This window comes from Salmo salar, chromosome ssa04 (genome assembly GCF_905237065.1).
Source record: "Salmo salar chromosome ssa04, Ssal_v3.1, whole genome shotgun sequence".
In the NCBI taxonomy this organism is placed as follows: Eukaryota; Metazoa; Chordata; class Actinopteri; order Salmoniformes; family Salmonidae; genus Salmo; species Salmo salar.
Window position 1 is genome coordinate 53,294,161 of NC_059445.1, and position 27,835 is coordinate 53,321,995.

The 27,835-nt window shown below is 42.9% G+C and overlaps 1 protein-coding gene across 1 annotated transcript in view; it reads left to right on the forward strand.

Annotated features, from left to right (window-relative positions):
* LOC106603560 (calmodulin regulator protein PCP4) overlaps positions 1-25,278 on the forward strand; it is a 40,366-nt gene extending 15,088 nt beyond the window's left edge. Inside the window, exons 2-3 of the mRNA XM_014197412.2 lie at positions 13,369-13,417; positions 24,104-25,278. Of these exons, the coding sequence (XP_014052887.2) occupies positions 13,369-13,417; positions 24,104-24,243 (189 nt within the window). The 3' untranslated portion in view covers positions 24,244-25,278. The remainder of the gene's footprint in view (positions 1-13,368; positions 13,418-24,103) is intronic.
* Positions 25,279-27,835: the final 2,557 nt, after the last annotated feature.

Below are 27,835 nucleotides of genomic sequence, written 5' to 3' on the forward strand. Positions count from 1 at the left end.
TTCACATTCCAACAGGACAACGACCCTAAGCCAGAGCCCTGACTTGAACCGATAGAACATCGCTGGAGAGACCTGAAAATAGCTGTGCAGCGATGCTCCCCATGCAACCTGACAGAGCTTGAGAGGATTTGCAGAGAAGAATGGGAGAAACTCCCCAAATACTGGTGTGCCAAGCTTATAGCATCATACCCAAGAAGACTCGAGGCTGTAATCGCTGCAAAAGGTGCTTCAACAAAGTACTGAGTAAATAATCTGAATACTTATGTAAATGTGATATTTAAGTTTTTTATTTGTAATAAATGTACAAAAACAAATGTCATCTGTTTTTACTTTGTCATTATTGGGTATTGTGTGTAGATTGATTGAGGGGGGGGGGAAATGATTTAATCAATTTTAGAATAAGGCTGTAACGTAGCAAAATGTGGAAAAAGGGGTCTGAATACTTTCCGAATGCAACTGTAGATAAGCTTAGGTGAGCACACAACACTTAGGTGGATACAATTTCAGTGTCCATGTATATTACCAAATCACAATGGGGGCTAGACAGCAGAAAACCCACTAAGCTTGAGTGAACGTGTTTGGCTACACAACCAAACTATAGCTGTTATGGTCCGGTGTCTGAGTCACCCAGTGACCCTGTCTCAGCAGCCGGCTCCATCATACAAGCACCATGCTTCCCTTCTGCTCCCACCTCTCTCCTATCCCTTTGAGCTCCTGAGTCCCTTCCCCTGCACTCCCCACCACGCTGGGGTTGCTGAGGCGTTGTAATGTGTTGGTTGGGGCTGAGTTGCCGACATTGTCATCTGTGGCCTAGTTCGCCTAGCGTCTCCTCCTCTCCTTGTTGAATAGTTAATAGACACTCAGTGCAGTGTGGAGCCCCTCTGGAGAGACCAAGCTCACAGAAACACCCAAAATACCCCTAGAAACGGCCACAAGGATATATCATTTATTTATTTGGCTAATTCAACCCCCCAATACTACCACGGCATCCTTTGATCACATCACTGTGGGATGTGAGAGCGTGCTTTATATAAATGATATTAATGGTTGAACATACAGTACGTCTTTATCATCGAAGATCAGATCATCACTTACTCTATGTTTAGACTATATCAGAGATCTGACTCAGTTTAATCATGAGAGATGAGATGAATACATTAACTAAAGATGCAGTCCGGGATCTTAAGGTAGCCTCACCAAAAGTTTTGGTTCTGACATTTAGAACAACTTAAAGATCAGTGCCAGAAGATCTGAGGGGCCGACCGGGCACATACCTTAAAAGCATATCAGACATGTATTCGGATACCAGGCCATGTAGTGGTTTAAAAATCAACAAAGCAATTTTTAAATAAACTCTAAAACTAAAATGCAATGAGTAGAGGACGTGACTTTGGGTGGCAATGCCAGGCAGGCATACAGGCTGAAGAGTCAGACTGAATGGCTGTGGAGTGCTGAGTGCAGACCTCTAGGTGGCACCAGGTTAAACGCACTGCGCTGTGGTGTGTGCCAAGCTCTACAATGGGATATAGGACCAGACTGGGCTGGGCATGCCCAGGGGGATTACTGACACACCAGAACCACAGCTCTTTATGCTGTGTTATCTACCAGCTGTGAGAGCTGTGTGCTTACTATATCCTATGACTCAACCATGTAAGGAAAAACAAGCCTTATGTGCTGAAAACATCATCATTACTACTATCACCATCATCACCGTCGTCCCATGAGTTAATCTCCCTCTCCAGCTCCAACATATGGGACTGGGAGCAGGCAAACATCTTGTCTTCTCTGGGGGGAGTGTGACGTGACAAGCAGCGCCTTAGCGCCTCAGTCCAAGCTGTGCCCATGATGCCTGTCAGCTGGGAATTGACTGAACTGAATGAATGCCATGGACTCATTATCTTTTCACTTCCTGCAGTTACTGTGCCCACTCACTGTTTAACTGGCCATGTTACAGCCTGAGTCTCGGTGAAAGACTCTATGCTATGGACTCAGTGGACCATGGCCGCTGTTGTTGTTCCTCTTTCTCCTATCTCCTACTCCTAATGAGTGGCATTTCTGGAAATGGCTGTGCTGTGCTGCTTGGTGGCCCAGAAGGAGAATCTGTTGTTTTGGTTGTTGTTTTGGCTTGTGTTTATATATATATATATATATATATATATATATATATATATATATATATATATATATATACTGCTCAAAAAAATAAAGGGAACACTTAAACAACACATCCTAGATCTGAATGAAAGAAATAATCTTATTAAATACTTTTTTCTTTACATAGTTGAATGTGCTGACAACAAAATCACACAAAAATAATCAATGGAAATCCAATTTATCAACCCATGGAGGTCTGGATTTGGAGTCACACTCAAAATTAAAGTGGAAAACCACACTACAGGCTGATCCAACTTTGATGTAATGTCCTTAAAACAAGTCAAAATGAGGCTCAGTAGTGTGTGTGGCCTCCATGTGCCTGTATGACCTCCCTACAACGCCTGGGCATGCTCCTGATGAGGTGGCGGATGGTGTCCTGAAGGATCTCCTCCCAGACCTGGACTAAAGCATCCGCCAACTCCTGGACAGTCTGTGGTGCAACGTGGCGTTGGTGGATGGAGCGAGACATGATGTCCCAGATGTGCTGAATTGGATTCAGGTCTGGGGAACGGGCGGGCCAGTCCATAGCATCAATGCCTTCCTCTTGCAGGAACTGCTGACACACTCCAGCCACATGAGGTCTAGCATTGTCTTGCATTAGGAGGAACCCAGGGCCAACCGCACCAGCATATGGTCTCACAAGGGGTCTGAGGATCTCATCTCGGTACCTAATGGCAGTCAGGCTACCTCTGGCGAGCACATGGAGGGCTGTGCGGCCCCCCAAAGAAATGCCACCCCACACCATGACTGACCCACCGCCAAACCGGTCATGCTGGAGGATGTTGCAGGCAGCAGAACGTTCTCCACGGCATCTCCAGACTCTGTCACGTCTGTCACGTGCTCAGTGTGAACCTGCTTTCATCTGTGAAGAACCCATGGGCGCCAGTGGCGAATTTGCCAATCTTGGTATTCTCTGGCAAATGCCAAACGTCCTGCACGGTGTTGGGCTGTAAGCACAACCCCCACCTGTGGACGTCGGGCCCTCATACCACCCTCATGGAGTCTGTTTCTGACCGTTTGAGCAGACACATGCACATTTGTGGCCTGCTGGAGGTCATTTTGCAGGGCTCTGGCAGTGCTCCTCCTGCTCCTCCTTGCACAAAGGCGGAGGTAGCGGTCCTGCTGCTGGGTTGATGCCCTCCTATGGCCTCCTCCACGTCTCCTGATGTACTGGCCTGTCTCCTGGTAGCGCCTCCATGCTCTGGACACTACGCTGACAGACACAGCAAACCTTCTTGCCACAGCTCGCATTGATGTGCCATCCTGGATGAGCTGCACTACCTGAGCCACTTGTGTGGGTTGTAGACTCCGTCTCATGCTACCACTAGAGTGAAAGCACCGCCAGCATTCAAAAGTGACCAAAACATCAGCCAGGAAGCATAGAAACTGAGAAGTGGTCTGTGGTCACCACCTGCTGAACCACTCCTTTATTGGGGGTGTCTTGCTTATTGCCTATAATTTCCACCTGTTGTCTATTCCATTTGCACAACAGCATGTGAAATTTATTGTCAATCAGTGTTGCTTCCTAAGTGGACAGTTTGATTTCACAGAAGTGTGATTGACTTGGAGTTACATTGTGTTGTTTAAGTGTTCCCTTTATTTTTTTGAGCAGTGTATATATATATATATATATATATATATATATATATATATATTATGCCTTTGCCTGCATGCAGTGTAAAATTCTAAATGGCGAGCTGGTGTGTTCAGTGTGAGTCTGACATAATGTTGTGACAGATGTCTCAATGTGTCTGCACGGCACTCCTGAATGACCATCAGCACAACATGGTCAGGGAGTGTGACCCACAACCACAAGTGTTCACCATAGAATGCCCGGCCACTGAGTTCAGGAGCTGGCCGCAAGCTCTTCCTCTGTAACCCAGAACGGGCGAAGACTGTTCACATTGATGCCTCAGCATCACTAAGCATTTTGTAAATCTGCCCCTCACCCCTGCTCTGCTCCGCTACCTTTCAGGGATGCTGAGGTTTGAGATTTCATATTTTCAGGACCACATAGGGAAAGGAAAGGGGATACCTAGTCAGTTGTCCAAATGAATGTATTCATATACCAAGCTTATGCGACAGGGAAAAGTGTAGAGTAGATCCAGTAAAACATGCTCTAACTATTTATATTTTTCTACTCCTTCTTTTAATCTTTATTTGTCCTCTCATTTTAATGTGCAAAAGGTGTCGTAGTGTAAAAGCTTTGTTAGACTGGCTCTTGGTGCTGTATTCCTAAGTGTTTCACCGTATCACCTTTCATTCATTACTCTGATGGGGGGTCATGACTCCAGTCTCCTCCAGTCATGACTCTCTGTGTCCAAGGCTTTCATGTCATGAACATCTCTATCAGTGAAGATGAGATGAGGGGTAGACAAGGTCATTCTTTATGATACAGTGGGGGGAAAAAGTATTTGATCCCCTGCTGATTTTGTACGTTTGCCCACTTACAAAGAAATGATCAGTCTATAATTTTAATAGTACGTTTATTTGAACAGTGAGAGACAGAATAACAACAAAAAAATCCAGAAAAACGCATGTCAAAAATGTTATAAAATGATTAGCATTTTAATGAGGGAAATAAGTATTTGACCCCTCTGCAAAACATGACTTAGTACTTGGTGGCAAAACCCTTGTTGGCAATCACAGAGGTCAGATGTTTCTTGTAGTTGGCCACCAGGTTTGCACACATCTCAGGAGGGATTTTGTCCCACTCCTCTTTGCAGATCTTCTCCAAGTCATTAAGGTTTCGAGGCTGACGTTTGGCAACTCGAACCTTCAGCTCCCTCCACAGATTTTCTATGGGATTAAGGTCTGGAGACTGGCTAGGCCACAATTGTTTTCTTGGTGACTATGGTCCCAGCTGCCTTGAGATTATTGACAAGATCCTCCCGTGTAGTTCTGGGCTGATTCCTCACCGTTCTCATGATCATTGCAACTCCACGAGGTGAGACCTTGCATGGAGCCCCAGGCCGAGGGATATTGACAGTTCTTTTGTGTTTCTTCCATTTGCGAATAATCGCACCAAATGTTGTCACCTCCTCACCAAGCTGCTTGGCGATGGTCTTGTAGCCCATTCCAGCCTTGTGTAGGTCTACAATCTTGTCCCTGTCATCCTTGGAGAGCTCTTTGGTCTTGGCCATGGTGGAGAGTTTGGAATCTGATTGATTGCTTCTGTGGACAGGTGTCTTTTTTACAGGTTACAAGCTGCGGTTAGGAGCACTCCCTTTAAGAGTGTGCTCCTAATCTCAGCTCGTTACCTGTATAAAAGACGCCTGGGAGCCAGAAATCTTTCTGATTGAGAGGGGTTTAAATACTTATTTCCCTCATTAAAATGCAAATCAATTTATAACATTTTTGACATGCGTTTTTCTGGATATTTTTGTTGTTATTCTGTCTCTCACTGTTCAAATAAACCTACTATTAAAATTATAGACTGATCATTTCTTTGTAAGTGGGCAAACGTACAAACATCAGCAGGGGATCAAATACTTTTTTCCCCCACTGTAGGTATGTTGGTTAATGCAGTTAAACACAGTGGAGGTGAGAGGAGGGAGAGCGGAGGAGAGGGACAAAAGAGGAGAGGAGAGCAGATAGGAAAGGGAGAGGAGAGGAAGAGAGGAGAGGGAGAGGAAGAGAGCAGTGGAGGAGGTGTGCGTGGTGTGTGTGTGTGTGTGTGTGTGTGTGTGTGTGTGGATGCTGGGTCTACCAGGGACAGGGTTTCAGGTGCTGGTCTCCCCTCAGTACCAAACTGCCAGTGCACATTGTGACATACATTTTAATTTAAGCTCTCCCCCATGAGACAAAATGCTAATAGCAGTCATACGTTTGTACGGATCATGTCAATGTCTCCTCTTGTATTGTGGTGAGGCTCTTGCCAGTCACAAATTAACGTGTGTGGGTATTTGATTATTGGCTAGAAAATGCAAAAGCTGCTATTTTGCATGAGTTTCACACAAAAAGAAAAGGCAGTTTGTATCTCCCCAAACCCTGAAGCACCAAATATTCAGGATCTACTGCTTTCTCTCCACTTTGATGGAAGATGTCACAAAACATTTTTCCTGCTTACAAGTTCAGGCTGCCCATCTCTTTTCTCATGCCTCTTTATTGGTGGACTAATGATGCCAATCCACAGAGGTACAACAAAGAAACAACCACAAAAGAGCCCAACTGACCAGGTTGTTATGTTAAAGGGGAATTTCACCCTGGCTCTGCCACGGCATATAGTCAATACTATATTAACAACATTATATTTTTATCATAAACATCACAATTATCCAAACCACAAGCTACAACTAGCACATTTTCATTTCACTGGTAGAATCGGGAAGTTTCAACTCCCTGTGTATTCGTCTGCTCATAGTGAACAGCAGTCTGGCATTCATAGCGAACGCTGATATCTCCCGCTAGGAAGAGGGGGGTGTGAATAATGGAGTTCTTTACTTAGAACAACCAACACATAGTAATCTCTGAACTTCTCTAGACAATTTTTTGGTTGAAAAGGTTTGTTTTTTCTGTAATTTTTGTCATCATGTCCATGTGGTGTTCTGTGCCTGGCTTGGGCTAATTACAAACATGCGTGAAAATGTGTTACCTTTCACCGTTCTACCTACCAGAGATTCACCCCAACTCTGCTGGTGGCTTGGGCTATCAAGAATGATGCCGTGACCAACGATTATCAGAGGGATTTTCAGGCTGAACTGATGGGCAATCCATTTTGATGACAGCTGAGAAGTGATGCGATACCATCGATTTGTTTCCTTCACAACAAAACAGGTAACCTAACGTTAGCTAGCTTGCACGTTAGCACATGGAAACCATGTGTTTGATGTATTTGGTACAATTCCACTCCAGCCATTACCACAAGCCCGTCCTCCTCAATTAAGGTGCCACCAACCTCCTGTGGTAGAACAGGGGTCTCTAACCCGGTTCCTGGAGAGCTACCCTCCTGTAGGTTTTCACTCCAATCGCAGTTGTAACTAACCTGGTTCAGCTTATTATCCAGCTAATAATTAGAATCAGGTGTGCTAGATTAGGGTTGGAGTGAACATACAGGACAATAGCTCTCCAGGAACATGGTTGGAGAGCCCTGATTTATAACCACAATAAAATAAATATGGATATTTTCTATCAATCTTTGAAAATTGTCTGCCTTTATGGATACACTGAATATATTTATATAAGCTGTACAGGGCTCTGTAGCATCATGCCATGCAGCACTTTGGGGTGGACACCCACCTGTCTCGATCAGTGAGTGAGAAGACTTGAAATAGACACGATGGCGGTGCACATATTGTTGGATAACTTTATGGACCAAAAAAGGTTTTTATGAGACTCCTGTTTCCCTGAATTGAGGACGAAGGTTGGTCAAATTCTCTGTGTTACACAAAACAGTACCTATCCTGTAACTGCCAGTAATGGATACGTCAAATATAGTTAAATGACATTATCTGGTGTAACAATCTGTTGTTAAAATAACTGGTGATCCGCAGATGATGGGAGAGGTGGTCATTATGAAATGGCCATTCCAAAGAAACGTACAGTAAATTCAAGGAATATTTGTAAATCTGTGGGGGGAGTGTGGTCATGATCAAACTGCCATTCAGCTCCTCATGAGTCATCTGCTTGAAATCGAGCATAATGTATAATCCTTCGAGAGGGATACAGTTCTGCTACAATGACACACGCAACCAAATGAATTCTGTTTTTGTATCTAGAATCCACTCCAGGAAAAAGCCCAGCCATCTTGTATTTTCTGTAAGACAATAAACAATGATACTCTATTGTACAGTTTGAAAAACAGTGGAACTGTGCCAGCATAACATCAACATTAGCGTAGACTAGTTGAACATGCATGCATGTGCACAGGCATTACATTCACAATATCTAGCCTTATAGAAGGAAATATGGCATAACATTCAAACTTTGCACAGTGACCAGACTGTACAAATGGTAGGTAGGTAGGCAGACAATATTGACCTGCAGCCATGTCTATCAGGCATGCTTAGGCAAATATTTTTTATAGTAAAACCAGCTTCAGTTTCAGAGATTTACAACAGTAAATTGTTGTATTATTGTTTATCCTTACTATTTGCTAGTTAACCTAGCTAGCTAGCTTGCTGGATATGCAATACTTGTTATTTACATCTGTTTGGAATCCTATCTTGCATCATGCCTAACATTTTGTGAGATTAAAGGGGAAAACACTCAGTTCTGCCTCCAGGACAAGACCTGCGAGGAAAAAAAACAGAGGGAAAAGAAGTCAGAGGGTGTATGAGGATGTATTTTGTTGTGTGCCCACTTAAAGGGATTGTAGTGGTTCCTGGTACAGAATCCAGTATTTACCCCTACAGTAGTAGAGTGGCTCAGATAGGGACTGCGCCCCACATGTAACTCCATTTATTCTGGACAACAGAGTGATACAGACTCATCACTTCATCTGACAGCGGCCCACACTTCGTTGCGCCTGTGTTTGGTATAGTGAAATGGTAATGTGTGGAAAGCCGCCACAACACAATGAGTATGTGATCCATAATTATGTACTATATAGAATACATAATGAGGATTTGAATGGTTTGTTGATGATGTTGCTGGCAGGACTTTGACAAAAGTTGGCATGAGCAAGGGAACAATAATCATCAAGGAGCTAAGCCGAAGTGAGCGAAGAGAATGTGAAAATCAAGGAGCTGTGACAAATGTTTCATTTGAAATTCAGTCATGTCGTCTAAATACACATTTTAAAAAAAATTACACATTTATTAGGCGCTGTTTAACAAAAATAGAGCTGAAAGAGGGAGAGATAAGAGCCTCACTGGAGAGAAATTAATTTAGAAGAAAGAGGAATAATGTGGGGAAAATGTGCCAGTCTGTTCAGAGTAATCCTCTTGAACATTATGACCAGCCTGGTTATGTAAGTTCTAACCGTATCCAGGCAGATAGAGGGATCACAGAGAGGGGGAGGAGGAAGGGAGGGAGGGTGTAGAGATTGGGGCATGCTCAAAAAGCTGATGCAATCCTGAATCAGAGATTCACCTCAAACTGATGTAGAGTAAGAGAAACCATCCTTTATGGTGATGGATTTCAGCACAGCTGCTGCCTATAACATCTGTTGGCCGCTGGTTGCGTGTGATTAAAGAGAAAACAAACAAACTATTACAGGGTCACCAATGACAATGAGCAACAACAGGGTTAGAGCAGATTAGATAGCGATGACTGTTTCTTTATTAACCTCTAACCACTCTATATGTGTTGAGCAGCTCTACTGTAAATCACAACAGCACCAGTGGAAAAAGCAATAAAAGTATCCTCTCCAGTTGTGAAATGTGACTGACCGGCTCGATCTTATGTAGCAAAATTTGAATTGTGTTTTTTACATTGGATAAAAGTAGAGACTCGGAGCTAGAAAATTATATACAGTTGAAGTCGGAAGTTTACATACACCTTAGCCAAATACATTTAAACTCAGTTTTTCACAATTCCTGACATTTAGTCTTAGTAAAAATTCCTGTCTTAGGTCAGTTAGGATCACCACCTTATTTTAAGAATGTGAAATGTCAGAATATTTGTAGAGAGAATGATTTATTTCAGCTTTTATTTCTTTCGTCACATTCCCAGTGGGTCAGAAGTTTACATACACACAATTAGTATTTGGTAGCATTACCTTTAAATTGTTTAACTTGGGTCAAAGGTTTCGGGTAGCCTTCCACAAGCTTCCCACAATAAGTTGGGTGAATTTTGGCCCGTTCCTCCTGACAGAGCTGGTGTAACTGAGTCAGGTTTGAAGGCCTCCTTGCTCGCACACCCCTTTTCAGTTCTACCCACACATTTTCTATAGGATTGAGATCAGGGCTTTGTGATGGCCACTCCAATAACTTGACTTTGTTTTCCTTTTTGTCACAACTTTGGAAGTAAGCTTGGGGTCATTGTCCATTTGGAAGACCCATTTGCGACCAAGCTTTAACTTCCTGACTGATGTCTTGAGATGTTGTTTCAATACATCCACATATTTTCCCCTCCTCATGATGCCATCTATTTTGTGAAGTGCACCAGTCCCTCCTGCAGCAAAGCACCCCCACAACATGATGCTGCCACCCCCGTTCTTCACGGTTGGGATGGTGTTCTTCGGCTTACAAGCGTCCCCCTTTTTCCTCCAAACATAACGATGATCATTATGGCCAAACAGTTCCATTTTTGTTTCATCAGACCAGAGGGCATTTCTCCAAAAAGTACCATCTTTGTCCCCATGTGCAGTTGCAAACCGTAGTCTGGCTTTTTTTATGGCGGTTTTGGAGCAGTGGCTTCTTCCTTGCTGAGCAGCCTTTCAGGTTATGTCAATATAGGACTCGTTTTACTGTGGATATAGATACTTTTGTACCTGTTTCGTCCAGCATCTTCACAAGGTCCTTTGATGTTGTTCTGGGATTGATTTGCACTTCTCGCACCAAAGTACGTTCATCTCTAGGAGACAGAACGCGTCTCCTTCTTGAGCGGTATGACAGCTGCGTGGTCCCATGGTGTTTATACTTGCATACTATTGTTTGTACAGATGAACGTGGTACCTTCAGGCGTTTGGAAATTGCTCCCAAGGATGAACCAGGCTTGTGGCGGTCTACAATTTTTTTTTATGGGTCTTGGCTGATTTCTTTTGATTTTCCCATGATGTCAAGCAAAGAGGCACTGAGTTTGAAGGTAGGCCTTGAAATACATCCACAGGTGCACCTCCAATTGACTCAAATGATGTCAATTAGCCTATCAGAAGCTTCTAAAGCCATGACATACTTTTCTGGAATTTTCCAAGCTGTTTAAAGGCACATTCAACTTGGTGTATGTAAACTTCTGACCCACTGGAATTGTGATTAAGTGAAATCTGTCTGTTAACAATTGTTGGAAAAATGACTTGTGTCATGCACAAGTCCTAAACGACTTGCCAAAACTATAGTTTGTTAACAAGAAATTTGTGGAGTGGTTGAAAAACTAGTTTTAATGACTCCAACCTAAGTGTATGTAAACTTCCACCTTCATCTGTATCATACACTACATTTGAGGAGACAATGGGAAAGTAATTCTGCTTTGAATTTTGATAAACTTGCTACCCCACTTTTGAGAAAATGGCCCTTGAATGATTTGGTACACCTACTGGAGAGCTCTTCTTTGGCTACACCCATTCAGCATGGTTCATATCCTCTTTAGCCTTAGCCCCACCCATCTCTTTAATGATTCACATGTGAGGTCATGTGCTAAACAGTGAGTACGGTAATGTACTAAACAACCAAAGATTTCAAGACTAAAGGCTGGTTTATACTACGTCTATCGACATGTCTGTATACAGTTGTTGCAGTGACATCATGAACATTCTATTGTCGTCCAACAGCAAACTTGTCATTGTCGTTATGAAAAAGTATAAACAAAAAAATCAGCAGCTTGTTGTTCCAAAGTAGCATAACTGGTCTATTTTAACACCAATAAACCCATCCGTTTAAAAACAAATGTATACATTTTTCAATCTAGCAAACCAGGCAACTAAAAGCAACTTTCTAAACAATGTTTTGGGTCAATTCTAGCTTGTTAGCTAGCTAGTTAACGTTAAGTTAGTTGGCTAGCCAGTTCAAATAATTACCATATCATATAGCTGTCAACATATTAACTTCAGCTAATTTGTATTCATTATTACAGGAAAATAAACTCACAACAAGAACCTTATTTACAAGTGATTGGCGAGCTAATTTGTTCTGCGTGTGACTAAATAAAAGCAGGGCATTCTACTGGAGAACTTGGACAGTGTCTCGTTGGCCTAACGTTATATCCTAATTTGACTTTGGTGTTCTTCACATTACCGTCTCTGGTAAACACACACTATATTAAATAAAATCAACGTTTATTTGTCACATGCACAGGATACAGAAGGTGTAAACGGGACAGTGAAATGGTTACTTGCATAGTGGAGTCTTTTGTTTTGACATGTAGCTAGCTAAACAATGAACCATAATTCCAACTCATAACGTTACTACCCTGCATGAATTTACATGTAGTTAAATCTAACCAACTAGGTTCAATGTTAGCTAGGCTATACATTAGGCTATACATAGTAATGCAAATGGCTCGGAGATATGAATAATATTACTACATATCATAGACGTAACGTTAGCTAGCTAACAGTACGCTTTAACTTGCAATGATAACGACTTTCTGACTAAATTGGAAACATATAACATCTGAAAATGTACTTAGACTCTCTTAGCTAGACTGTCTTACCCAAATACATGGATGAACCCTTCTCCCTCTCTATCATGGATGCCATGGTTGTCCATCGTTTGAAGATGCAATCCGGGACAGGTGTTTTATACAACAGCCTGTGTTCTCTTTTTGACTCCCTTAGCATTTGCAATCAATTGTCTGAATTTTCTCCTTAGCTATCATACTCTGCTTCCACTGAGCATTCCACAGATTTCAAAACTTGGTCCTCCAGAAAGTGGAGAGCCTTAGCAACATTTTTGCAGTTATTCACGATATCTTTCAAAACCGAGCAGCTCATGTTACAGATAGGAAGAGACTGGAAGATAGAAAAGTGGAGAGAGAAAGAGGGGGAGAGGAAAACAGAGGTAAAAATGGAGTGAGGGGGAAAGGACAAGAGATTGAGAGAGTAGGGGGGTGTTAGTAGCATCACCATAGGGTGGTAGTAGCCTATGGTGAGCCACAGTATCAATCTCAGACCATGTGACAGAATATAACACAGATAGATGAGACCCAACAAGGAAGCTATCTCAACACCCCAGTGAATCTTTGTGATTTTTTTTCCCACACTAACAGTGTGACAGATGGCAAAGCCTCGAAATGAGTGTTCCTTCCTCTGGCTTCTATACGAGAACTGAAGAAATTATTTGTTGTGTTTTCTCTCCTCAGCAGCCTGCCTAACTTCAAAGCTGAGCTGCTGTGTTTGAAATTCATTGAAAGCCATGGATTAATAATTCAGGTAGTGATGGGCAGGATGGGGAGGGTGTTCCTCCGCAGAGCAGTAGGATCTGCTGCTCAGCTGCTACTGTAGAACACACTCTTTCTCATGTACGGTAGTTGAAGCTCACACATGTATGCATGTATGTGTTCAATTCCCACTTTTGAACCAGCTACCTTCTGGCTACTGGTCTACTTAAAAGTTTTGCCCTTTATGTAAAGTGTTGAAGGAGGAATATTGATAACTTTCTTTATCTTTCTTTGCAGAGACAAGGATCTGGAGCCATGAGTGGAAACAGCAAACCTTCTGGACAAGGTGGGTAAAGGATTTATATAGGACAAATATTACAAAATACACAACATACTGTACAACCATACATCACGTAGACCTTCTGTACTGTATAACTACTATCCTGCTTTCAAAAAGTGTCTTGTGAAATTCATGACTGAAAACTCCATTCATGTTGGTACATATGAACACATAGAGTGAGAGTTATAGAACACATTGAGTGAGAGTCCACAGTCTCCACTTCTACTCATGGAGAACCTAATGTCCAAAAACAGCAAAAACTGAGAAGCAGAGATGTCTCAGAACTTGACAGATAATGTCTTGACTATCTCTCTTTTGTGTTTTTTAATGAAAGAAAAGACGCCATGATTAAATAATAAATAAAGTATTTCGATCTACCTTGGGCACATTCAAGCCTGGGATTCACAGAAATAACTACTTTCAAAACTAGGGCATGGTATTGTTGTCATGATAATGTCATTCAAATCCCTGGAGTTAGAGACAGCAAAATTAGACTTGCAGGATGCTTGGCAGGATACTCTGATATCCAGAAATGACATTAAATGTAGAATTCAGCTATCCGGGTAAAGCGAATGTGAGTAGATGAGAAATTGAATTAAAAGTCACACTTCAAATAGATTTTGGACCAAATAATTTACATTTTTCTCATTACCGCTGAAGTTTATCTTTACAGTAATGGAGATTAGATAAATGTGATTAATTTAGTTATATATAATATATATATTATATAACTTTCTGATAGGAGCATAGGGTTGAAAAATTCCAAAGAAATGTATAAAGTCCCATACATACTATCCATCAGCTGTGCCCTAAGTGTCTTTAATGATTGAATAATCTATCCAGTTACCATAGTTGTAGTTGATTGAATGTGTGACTTTGATTGAGGTGTGAAGTACATTTATTTGGCATTTGTCAAGTTCTAATTTCTTTGTTTTAACCGTTTAAATGTTTTAGTAACCTAAGCAACTAGAATTGTCCCACTATGGTCATATTTCAATGCCTAAATTGAAGTAGATAGAACACATGTACAATACATTTACCATAGGGAATTACATTGACTATGTTTTATTGTAGTCCATTGCAAGTTAGATCAAATTTGGTGGATTATATACGTGGTAGTGAGGATTTCATGTAGTCTGGATTGCAGCTATACCCCTCTATACCGAATGCTCTCACCTAGGTGTTCTGAGACTAGACCTTCATCAATCATTGTCCCAGTGTCCCTGAGCAGCATAAATCTCAGTCACCAGCTCCAACCAGTGGCATCAGTTCAGCTAAACCTAGGGTATGGCAAAGTGGAGTGTGAATTCCAAGGATTGAAGCTCATTTACTGCATTTCTACACATCTCAAACAAAACAACGAAAACAAACAAGAAAAATAAATACAAATAATGACTCCAGCCATCAATTATCACTGCAATATTAGCTTTAAAAGTCTGTGGAACAGCATATACAATGTCAACCACTACTTAACTTCATCATAAATTGACTCATTTACTTGTGGAATGGTGCATACAGTGCAGCGTGAAATAGATGCATAATACACGCTATCAAGTCACAACATGGACGACTTCAAATGCCGACATCCATTTTAGGCTATATGACTGGAGACATAAGCAACATATTTTTTAATATGATACAAATTAGACACCTACTCTGCTGACACTGACAACCCACTGGGCACACACTGGTTGAATCAACGTCATTTCAATGAAATTACGTTGAACCAACATGGAATAGTCTTTGAATTGACGTCTATGCCCAGTGGGAAACAAATCAATAAAAATGAATTACGAAAAGGGGAGACACAAATTGTACAATATGACTTCCATCTTTTTTTTTTAACTAGGCAAGTCAGTTAAGAACAAATTATTATTTACAATGACTGCCTACCCCGGCCAAACCTGCACCAATTGTGCACCGCCCTATGGGACTCCCAATCACAGCCGGATATGAACTGCAGTGATGACTCTTGCACTGAGATGCAGTGCCTTAGACCACTGCCCCACTCGGGAGCCCATCTAGCCTGGAGGAAATTATTGTCACCCCAAAAAACTTTCCAGTGGTACTGATCCAAGAATGCGCACTCACTGGGGATATGGCCGATGCGCTCCGCTGGTGACGAGGGGGAACGCTGCCATTCATTGTAGCCATTGGCGCTCTGTAGAGTTGCTGTTTTCTCGTGTCAATTAACTTGTGACATTCTTGAATGAGTCATTTTACTAATAAAGTCAGATTTTATAAACAAATATGATAGTCAATTTAAAAAAGGTTAAGGGTACAAGACTGTATACAAATCTGGCTGTGTTGGGTATATCACTACAAATCCCATCGAGCCAAGCGGGGAGAGGTCACATTTCCAAGACCAGTCAGAAGCTTCCAGCTAACCCTAAGCCAATGAATCTCAAAACTGAACTTGGATCGGTGTTAAGTAGCAATGATATCCTTCGCCACCGTTGTGTTACGACATGACAGATAGCTCGAACCAGTCATGACTATTCAACAAATCAATCAATAATTTTCTGGTTTCTTTCCAGTGAATTTCTTAGTTACATGATTGTATAACTACATGAAACAAAGATAAATATTTAAGGAGAGCATTTCAGTCAATTCATGAATTGAAAACTGTAAAAAAAAAAAAATTATGCAAGGATGAAATGGAGTGACTCCAATTGTGGTAGACACACCCATTCAGTTTGACTCCCCAGTTGCTCTATGCTATAATGGTGCCGGAGGGGAAGGCTGGCATTTTACGGGCTCCTTACCAACTGTCCTATTGTGTTTGTTTTTTCGCATTGTTTAAGCTGTAGACCACACTATCTACCAAGAGAGTTCTCATCTACTGTATTTTATTCATACCAGTCTATTTACCACCACAAACCAATGCTGGCACTAAGACCAGAAGCGGCGCTCCTAGTGGCTGGGGACTTTAATGCAGGAAAACTTAAATCCGTTTTACCTCATTTCTACCAGCATGTCAGAGTAAAAAAAAACTCTAGACCACCTTTACTCCACACACAGAGAAGCATTCAAAGCTCTCCCTTGCCCTAAATGAGAAAATTCTGACCATAATTCTATTCTCCTGATTCCTGCTTACAAGCAAAAACAAAAGCAGGAAGTACCAGTGACTCGCTCATTACGGAAGTGGTTAGATGACGCGGATGCTACCCTACAGGGATGTTTTGCTAGCACAGACTGGAATATGTTCCGGGATTCATCCAATGGCATTGAGGAGTACGACGTCATCCCCACAGTGACCGTACGTACATTTCCCAACCAGAAGCCATGGATTACAGGCAACATCCACACCGAGCTCAAGGCTGGAGCTGCCACTTTCAAGGAGCTTATAAGAAATCCCACTATGTCTTCAGAAAAACCATCAAACAGGCAAATTGTCAATACTGGACTAAGATTGAATCCTACTACACTGGCTCTGACGCTCGTTCGATGTTTATTTTTTATTTATTTTATTTCACCTTTATTTAACCAGGTAGGCTAGTTGAGAACAAGTTCTCATTTGCAACTGCGACCTGGCAAGATATTATCTCAGCTCACTGGTCACCGTAGCAGCACCCACCTGTAGCATGCGCTTCAGCAGGTATATCTCTCTTGTCACCCCCAAAGCCAATTCCTCCTTTGGCCGTCTCTCCTTACAGTTCTCTGCTGTCAATGACTGGAACGAACTACAAAAATCTCTGAAACTGGAAACACTTATCTCCCTCACTAGCTTTAAGCACCAGTTGTCAGAGCAGCTCACAGATCACTGCACCTGTACATAGCCCATCTATAATTTAGCCCAAACAACTACCTCTTCCCCTACTGTATTTATTTATTTTGCTCCTTTGCACCCCATTATTTCTATTTCTACTTTGCACTTTCTTCCACTACAAATCTACCATTCCAGTGTTTTACTTGCTATATTGTATTTACTTTGCCGCCATGGTCTTTTTTGCCTTTACCTCCCTTATCTCACCTCATTTGCCCACATTGTATGTAGACTTATTTTTCTACTGTATTATTGACTGTATGTTTGTTTTACTCCACGTGTAACTCTGTGTTGTTGTATGTGTCGAACTGCTTTGCTTTATCTTGGCCAGGTTGGCAATTGTAAATGAGAACTTGTTCACAACTTGCCTACCTGGTTAAATAAAGGTGAAATAAAAAATAAATCAAATAAATAAAGCATAGCAATTCGACACATACAACAACACAGTTACACATGGAATAAACAAAACATACAGTCAATAATAGAGTAGAACAAAAGAAAACAAAAAGTCTATATACAGTGAGTGCAAATGAGGTAAGTTAAGGCAATAAATAGGCCATGGTGGCGAAGTAATTACAATATAGCAATTAAACACTGGAATGGTAGATGTGCAGAAGATGAATGTGCAAGTAGAGATACTGGGGTGCAAAGGAGAAGAAAGAAATATACACAGTATGGGAATGAGGTATGTAGATAGATGGGCTATTTACAAATGGGCTATGTACAGGTGCAGTGATCTGTGAGCTGCTCTGACAGCTGGTGCTTAAAGCTAGTGAGGGAGATATGAGTCTATAGCTTCAGAGATTTTTGCAGTTCGTTCCAAAGAACTGGAAGGAAAGGCGGCCAGAGGAGGAATTGGCTTTGGGGGTGACCAGTGAGATATACCTGCTGGAGCGCATGCTACGAGTTGGTGCTGCTATTGTGACCAGTGAGCTGAGATAAGGCGGGGCTTTACCTAGCAGAGACTTGTAGATAACCTGTAGCCAGTGGGTTTGGCGACGATTATGAAGCGATGGCCGACCAACGAGAGCGTACAGGTCGCAATGGTGGGTAGTGTATGGGGCTTTGGTGACACAACGGATGGCACTGTGATAGACTGTATCCAGTTTGTTGAGTAGAGTGTTGGAGGCTATTTTATAGATGACATCACCGAAGTCGAGGATCGGTAGGATGGTCAGTTTTACGAGGGTGTGTTTGGCAGCATGAGTGAAGGATGCTTTGTTGCGATATAGGAAGCCGATTCTAGATTTAATTTTGGATTGGAGATGCTTAATGTGAGTCTGGAAGGAGAGTTTACAGTCTAACCAGACACCCAGGTATTTGTAGTTGTCCACGGATTCTAAGTCAGAGCCATCCAGAGTAGTGATGCTGGACGGGTGAGCAGGTGCTGGCAGTGATCGACTGAATAGCATACATTTAGTTTTACCTGCGTTTAAGAGCAGTTGGAGGCCACGGAAGGAGAGTTGTATGGCATTGAAGCTCGTCTGGAGGTTAGTTAACACAGTGTCCAAAGAGGGGCCAGAAGTATACAGAATGGTGTCGTCTGCGTAGAGGTGGATCAGAGAATCACCAGCAGCAAGAGCAACATCATCGATGTATACAGAGAAGAGAGTCGGCCTGAGAATTGAACCCTGTGGCACACCCATAGAGACTGCCAGAGGTCCGGACAACAGGCCCTCCGATTTGACACATTGAACTCTATCAGAGAAGTAGTTGGTAAACCAGGCGAGGCAATCATTTCAGAAACCAAGGCTGTCGAGTCTGCCAATAAGAATGTGGTGATTGACAGAGTCGAAAGCCTTGGCCAGGTCGATGAATATGGCTGCACAGTATTGTCTCTTATCGATGGCGGTTATGATGTCGTTTAGGACCTTGAGCGTGGCTGAGGTGCACCCATGACCAGCTCTGAAACCAGATTGCATAGCGGAGAAGGTACGGTGGGATTCGAAATGGTCGGTAATCTGTTTGTTAACTTGGCTTTTGAAGACCTAGAAAGACAGGGTAGGATAGATATAGGTCTGTAGCAGTTTGGGTCTAGAGTGTCACCCCCTTTGAAGAGGAGGATGACCGGGGCAGCTTTCCAATCTTTGGGAATCTCAGACGATACGAAAGAGAGGTTGAACAGGCTAGTAATAGGGGTTGCAACAATTTCGGCAGATAATTTTAGAAAGAGAGGGTCCAGATTGTCTAGCCCGGCTGATTTGTATGGGTCCAGATTTTGCAGCTCTTTCAGAACATCAGCTATCTGGATTTGGGTGAAGGAGAAATGGTGGGGGCTTGGCAGGTTGCTGTGGAGGTTGCCGGGCAGTTGACCGGGGTAGGGTTAGCCAGGTGGAAATCATGGTCAGCCGTAGAGAAATGCTTATTGAAATTCTCAATTATAGTGGATTTATCGGTGGTAACCGTGTTTCCTAGCCTCAGAGCAGTGTGCAGCTGGGAGGAGGTGCTCTTATTCTCCATGGACTTTACAGTACCCCAGAACATTTTTGAGTTAGTACTACAGGATGCAAATTTCTGTTTGAAAAAGCTAGTCTTAGCTTTTCTAACTGCCTGTGTATATTTGTTCCTAACTTCCCTGAAAAGTTGCATATCACGGGGGCTATTCGATGCTAATGCAGAACGCCACAGGATGTTTTTGTGCTGGTCAAGGGCAGACAGGTCTGGAGTGAACCAAGGACTATATCTATTCCTACTTCTACATTTTTTGAGTGGGGCATGCTTATTTAAGATGGTGAGGAAGGCACTTTTAAAGAATAGCCAGGCATCATCTACTGACGGGATGAGGTCAATGTCATTCCAGGATACCCCGGCCAGGTCGATTAGAAAGGCCTGCTCGCAGAAGTGTTTTAGGGAGCGTTTGACAGTGATGAGGGGTGGTCGTTTGGTCGCAGACCCATTACGGATGCAGGCAATGAGGCAGTGATCGCTGAGATCTTGATTGAAAACAGCAGAGGTGTATTTGGAGTGCAAGTTAGTTAGGATGATATCTATGAGGATGCCCGTGTTTACGGATTTGGGGTTGTACCTAGTAGGTTCATTGATAATTTGTGTGAGATTGAGGGCATCAAGCTTAGATTGTAGGATGGCTGGGGTGTTAAGCATGTCCCAGTTTAGATCACCTAGTAGCATGAGCTCAGAAGATAGATGGGGGGCAATCAATTCACATATGGTATCGAGGGCACAGCTGGGGGCAGAGGGAGGTCTATAGCAAGCGGCAACAGTGAGAGACTTGTTTCTGGAAAGATGAATTTTTAGAAGTAGAAGCTCGAATTGTTTGGGTACAGACCTGGATAGTAATACAGAACTCTGCAGGCTATCTTTGCAGTAGATTGCAACTCTGCCCCCTTTGGCAGTTCTATCTTGGCGGAAAATGTTATCGTTAGCGATGGAGATTTCAGGGTTTTTGGTGGTTTTCCTAAGCCAGGATTCAGACACGGCTAAGTCATCTGGGTTGGCAGAGTGTGCTAAAGCAGTCAGTAAAACAAACTTAGGGAGTAGGCTTCTAATGTTAACATGCATGAAACCACGGCTTTTACGGTTACAGAAGTCAACAAATGAGAGCACCTGGGGAGTGGGAGTGGAGCAAGACACTGCAGGATCTGGATTAACCTCCACATCACCAGAGGAACAGAGGAGAAGTAGGATAAGGGTACGGCTAAAGGCTATGTGGCAGGGCTTGAAAAATATTCTGGACTACAAAGGGAAACCCAGCCACAAGCTGCCCAGTGACGCAAGACTACCAGATGAGCTAAATGCCTTTTATGTTCGCTTTGAGGCAAGCAACACTAAAGTATGCATGAGAGCACCAGCTGTTCCGGACGACTGTGTGATTACGCTCTCCGTAGCCGATGTGAGCATTCACCAAGCGCGGGCCAGACTGATTACCAATATGTGTACTCAAAGCATGTGCGAACCAACTGGCAAGTGTCTTCACTGACCTTTTCAATCTCTCCCTGACCGAGTCTGTAATACTTACATGTTTCGAGCAGACCACCATTGTCCCTGTGCCCAAGAAAGCGAAGGTATCCTGCCTAAATGATTACCGCCCTGTAGCACTCATGTCAGTAGCCATGAAGTGCTTTGAAAAGCTGGTCATGGCTCACATCAACACCATGACGGAAACCTACACCCACTCCAATTTGCATTCCGCCCCAACAGATCCACAGATGACGCAATCTCATTCTCACTCCACACTGCCCTTTCCCACCTGAACAAAAGGAAAACCTATGTGAGAATGCTGTTCATTGACTACAGCTCAGCGTTCAACACCATACTGCCCACAAAGCTCATCACTAAGCTAAGGACCCTGGGACTAAACACCTCCCTCTGCATCTGAATCCTGGACTTCCTGATGGGCCGCCCCCAGGTGGTAAGGGTAGGCAACAACACATTTGCCACGCTGATCTTCAACACTGGGGCCCCTCAGGGGTGCTTAATCTTAAACGATATCATAACCGCCATCGACAATACTGTGCAGCCGTATTCATTGACCTGGCCAAGGCTTTCGACTCAGTCAATCACCGCATTTTTATTGGCAGACTCAACAGCCTTGGTTTGTCAAATGACTGCCTTGCCTGGTTCATCAACTACTTCTCAGACAGAGTTCAGTGTGTCAAATCGGAGGGCCTGTTGTCCGGATCTCTGGTAGTCTCTATGGGAGTGCCACAGGGTTCAATTCTCAGGCCGACTCTTTTCTCTGTATACATCAATGATGTCGCGCTTGCTGCTGGTGATTCTCTGATCCACCTCTACGCAGACGACACCATTCTGTATACTTCTGGCCCTTCTTTGGACACTGTGTTAACAAACCTCCAAACAAGCTTAAATGCCATACAACACTCCTTTCATGGCCTCCAACTGCTCTTAAATGCAAGTAAAACTAAATGCATGCTTTTCAACTGATCACTGCCCGCACCTGCTAGCATCACTACTCTGGACAGTTCTGACTTAGAATATGTGGACATCTACAAATACCTGGGTGTCTGGTTAGCCTGTAAACACTCCTTCCAGACTCACATTAAGCATCTCCAATCCAAAATTAAATCTAGAATCAGCTTCCTATTTCGCAACAAAGCGAAATAGGAAGCCTTGACTTCTGCAAGGTCATTTACAAAATAGCCTCCAACACTCTACTCAGCAAATTGGATGCAGTCTATCACAGTGCCATTAGTTTTGTCACCAAAGCCCCATATACTACCCACCACTGCGACCTGTATGCTCTCATTGGCTGACCCTCGCTTCATATTCGTCGCCAAACCCACTGGCTCCAGGTCATCTATAAGTCTTTGCTAGGTAAAGCTCACTGGTCACCATAGCAACACCCACCAGCAGGTATATTTCCCTGGTCACTCCCAAAGCCAATTCCTCCTTTGGCCGCCTTTCTTCCAGTTCTCTGCTGCCATTGACTGGAACGAATTGCAAAAATCACTGAAGCTGGAGACTCATATCTCCCTCACTAACTTTAAGCATCAGTTGTCAGAGCAGCTTACAGATCATTGCACCTGTACATAGCCCACCCAACTACCTCATCCCCACATTGTTATTTGTTGTTTGCCCCTTTGCACCCCAGTATCTGTACTTGCACATTCATCTTCTGCACATCTATCACTCCAGTGTTTAATTGCTAAATTGCAATTATTTCGCCTCTATGGCCTATTTATTGCCTTACCTCCCTAATCTCACTTCATTTGCACACACTGTATATAGACTTTTCTATTGTGTATTGACTGTACGTTTGTTTATTCCATGTGTAACTCTGTGTTGTTGTCCGTGTCACACTGCTTTGCTTTATCTCGGCCAGGTCACAGTTGTAAATGAGAACTTGTTCTCAACTGGCCTACCTGGTTAAATAAAGTTGAAAAAAAATACCCTCCTGTTCTCCCTGTTCACCCACGACTGCGTGGCCAAGCACGACTCCAACACCATCATTAAGTTTGCTGACGACACAACAGTGGTAGGCCTGATCATCGACAACGATGAGACAGCCTATAGGGAGGAGGTCAGACAACAACTTCTCCCTTAATTTGAGCAAGACAAAGGAGCTGATCGTGGACTATTGGAAAAGGAGGGCCAAACAGGCCCCCATTAACATCGACAGCGCTGAAGTGGAGCGGGTCGAGAGTTTCAAGTTTCTTGGTGTCCCATCACCAACAAACTGTCATGGTTCCAAATACAGCAGGACAGTTGTGAAGAGGGCATGGGTCCCCAGATCCTCAAAGTTCTACAGCTGCACCATCGAAAGCATCCTGGCCGGTTCCATCACTGCTTGGTATGTTAACTGCTCGGCATCTGACTGTAAGGCGCTTCAGAGGGTAGTGCATACGGCCCAGTACATCACTAGAGCCAAGCTTCCTGACATCCAGGACCTATATACTAGGTGGTGTCAGAGGAAGGCCCAAAAAATTGTCGAAGACTCCAGTCACCCAAGTCATTGACTGTTCTCTCTGCTACCGCACGGCAAGCGGTACCAGAGCGCTAAGTCTCGGATCAAAAGGCTCCTTAACAGCTTCTACCCCCAAGCCATAAGACTGCTGAACAATTAATCAAATGGCAACCCAGACTATTTACATTGACCCCCCCCCCTTGTTTTTACACTGCTGCTACTCGCTGTTCATTATCTATACATAGTCACTTTACAAATTACCTCGACTAACTTGTACCCCCGCACATTGACTCAGTACCGGTACCCCCTATATATAGCCTCAGTATTGTTATGTAATTTTCTTGTGTCACTTTTTTAAAAACTTTAGTTTATCTAGTTAATATTTTCTTAACTCTATTTCGTGAACTGCATTGTTGGTTAAGGGCTTGTAAGTAAGCATTTCACGGTAAGCTTTACACCTGTTGTATTCGGCGCATGTGACAATACAATTTTATTTGAATTGATTTTCTGTTGTAGTCTCACCATCTCTCCTCCCTTCCCACAGATGACTCCAAGAAGGATGCTCCTGAGGAGGACTTTGCGGATATCGACATGAAGGCCCCTGAGACGGAGAAGGCTGCTGTGGCGATCCAATCACAGTTCAGGAAGTTCCAGAGCAAGAAGAAGCAGGAAGTGAAGTCCTAGAGTGGGCAGGACAGGGCCAGGCAGCTCTGTCTCCTATAAGCTGGGACTGCACCAATTGGGGGCTTGGTCTTGCATGTCAATCAAACCACACTGTTATGGACTCAACGGCGGGGGGGCCTGGAGGGAGGGTTTGGGGTTAAAGAATCAAGGGATCACTGATATCTTTGTGAAATTATTATGTGTAACTTATTATTAATTGCTGTGTCCATAAATTATGATTAAGTTCTGGATATATCTTGATCTTTCCTATGATTTAGCTTTTGTTGTGTTTTATTGATACTGTTATACTCTCTATATTGTCCAGCTATAGCAGTCCAAACCCTTAGTAGTACTCTCATGTCTCATGTCATGTATGCTATAATATACACATTTGAACAGTAAAAAGCTGCTTAATAAGTAGGTTCCCTCGTAAAGCTATTAAGGAACTGGAACTAGGGTTTTATCACCCTCAGGAGGAACATGTATTCGTGATGATTGATCGTCAGATTCCAGTCATGATTGCATTGGCATTCTTTTCAGCTATGGCATCATAAATCGAAAGATTTTATTTTCCTATGAGGTCTGTTAATGGTGTTTACCTCTCTCTGTGGAGTGTTTCCAGACAATACAGCTTGTTTTGTTTGATCCCTCCCAGCTAGCGCAGCGCCCATTGTCTTTCATACCTTATGACTGAAGCATTTAGAATTGAATCAATGGGTCTAATTTGCTTTCCATTCTCCGATATCTCTCTGCAACTTGGCAACTAAATCTAGGGCTTATTCCATTATTCATGTGAAAATTGTGGATCTTTTATTTTTTCCTTGCTTCCCTTTAACATCAACGTCAATAGAAAATGTTCTTTTATCTTTCTGTTTTTGACTTTTTTTTTACATTTGTTGTTTTTGATTGTGTTTCTATTGATCTTGTGATTTGAATCCCCATTGTTTCCTTTGAAGTCATTGCTCAAAACCAAATGAGTAGAATATACTGTACAATACCATCATCCTTCAGTAGACACCTTCAAATAATATATACTTAATAAATATCCCAAAGAGGTAAACATTGTGTCAGAAGTTATTTCTTAATATTGTGTTTGTTTATGGTCCCATATTGACATGTTATTAATTATTGTCGTGTTTGATTATGTGGTGTCTGGGAGTGGGATCACTCGGTTGTAGAATAAAAAAGGATTTTCAACATGTCCTTATGGTAAGATAAGATAATACCAGATAAGATGAGATGCATGTTTTAAATTATTTAGGACCTTACATAAATTCTAATTACTTTTAAAGTACACTATATAAAGAGCCTTCGGAAAGTATTCACACCCCATCACTTGTTCCGCATTTTGTTACGTTACAGTCTTATTCTAAAATTGATTAAATCGTTTTTTCCCCCCATCAATCTACACACAATACCCCATAATGACAAAGCAAATACAGATTTGTAGAAATTATTGCAAAAAAATTAATATAATAATAACTGAAATATCACATTTATGTAAGTATTCAGACCCTTTACTCAGTACTTTGTTGAAGCACATTTGGCAGCGATTACAGCCTTGAGTGTTCTTGGGTATGACGCTACAAGATTGGCACACCTGTATTTGGGGAGTTTCTCCCATTCTTCTCTGCAGATCCTCTCAAGCTCTGTCAGGTTGGATGGGGAGCGTCGCTGCACAGCCATTTTCAGGTCTCTCCAGAGATGTTCGATCGGCTTCAAGTCTGGGCTCTGGCTGGGTCACTCAAGGACATTCAGAGACTTGTCCCGAAGCCATTCCTGCGTTGTCTTGACTGTGTGCTTAGGGTCGTTGTCCTGTTGGAAGGTGAACCTTCACCCCAGTCTAAAGTCCTGAGTGCTCTGGAGCAGGTTTTCATCAAAGATCTCTCTGTACTTTGCTCCGCTCTTTCCCTCGATCCTGATCCTTTTGACAAACTCCAAATGTCATGTGCTAATTACTGAGGAGTGGCTTCCATCTGGTCGCTCTACCATATTGGCCTGATCGGTGGAGTGCTGCAGAGCCGTTTGTCCTTCTGGAAGCTTCTCCCATCTCCACAGAGGAACTCTGGAGCTCTGTTAGAGTGACCATCGGGTTCTTGGTCACCTCCCTGACCAAGGCCTTTCTCCCCTGATGACTCAGTTTGGCTAGGCAGCCAGCTCTAAGAAGAGTCTTGAGTGGTTCCAAACTTCTTCAATTTAAGAATGATGGAGGCCACTGGGTTCTTGGGGACCTTCAATGCTGCAGAAATGTTTTGGTACCCTTCCCCAGATCTGTGCCACGACAAAATACTGTCTCAGAGCTCTATGGACAATTATTTCAACCTCATGGCTTGATTTTTTTCTCGGACATGCATTGTCAATTGTTGGACCTAATATAAACAGGTGTGTGCCTCTCCAAATCATGTCCAATCAATTGAATTTAGGTGGACAGGTGGACTCCAAGGAAGTTGTATAAACATCTCAAGGATGAACAATTGGAACAGGATACACCTGAGCTCAATTCCGAGTCTCATAGCAAAGGGTCTGGATACTTATGTCAATAAGGTATTTCAGTTTTTTATTTGTAATAAATTTGCAAACCTTTCAAACATTTTTTTATTTAATCAATTTTAGAATAAGGGTGTAACGTAACAAAATGTGGAAAAAGTGAAGGGGTCTGAATACTTTCTGAAGTATGTGGACACCCCTGCTTTGCTGGCAGGATTATAAAATAAAGCACACAGCCATGACATCTTCATAGACAGATATTGGCAGTAGAATGGCCTTACTGAACAGCTCAATGACTTTCAACGTTGCACCGTCATAGGATGCCAACATTCCAACAAGTCAGTTCGTCAAATTTCTGCCCTGCTAAAACTGCAAGTGCTGTTATTGTGAAGTTGAAACGTCTATGAACAACAACGGCTCAGCCATGAAGCTCTCAGAATGGGACCGCCGAGTGCTGATGCGTGTAGCGTGTAAAAATCGCCCGTCCACGGTTGCAATACCGAGTTCCAAACTACCTCTGGAAGCAACATCAGCACAAGAACTGTTCATAGGAGCTTCATGAAATGGGTTTCCATGTTCAAGCAGCCGTACACAAGCATAATATCACCATGCGCAATGCCATGCGTCGGTTGGAGTGGTGTAAAGCTCACCGCCATTGGACTCTGGAGCATTGGAAACTCGTACTCTGGAGTGATGAATCACGCTTCACCATCTGGCAGTCCGACGGACAATCTGGGTTTGGCGGATGGCAGGAGAACGCTAATTGCTGAATGCATAGTTGCGCCTGTAAAGTTTGGTGGAGGATTAATAATGGTCTGGGGCTGTTTTTCATGGTTCGGGCTAGGCCCCTTAGTTCCAGTAAAGGGAATTCTTAATGCTACAGAATACAATGACATTCTAGACGATTCTGTGCTTCCAACTTTGTGGCAACAGTTTGGGGAAGGCCCTTTCCTGTTTCAGCAAGATAATGCCCCCATGCCCAAAGCGATGTCCATACAGAAATTGTTTGTTGAGATCGGTGTGGAATATCTTGACTGGCCGGCACAGAGCCCTGACCTCAACCCCATCGAACACCTTTAGGATGAATTTGAACACCGACTGCGAGCCAGGCCTAATTGCCCAACAT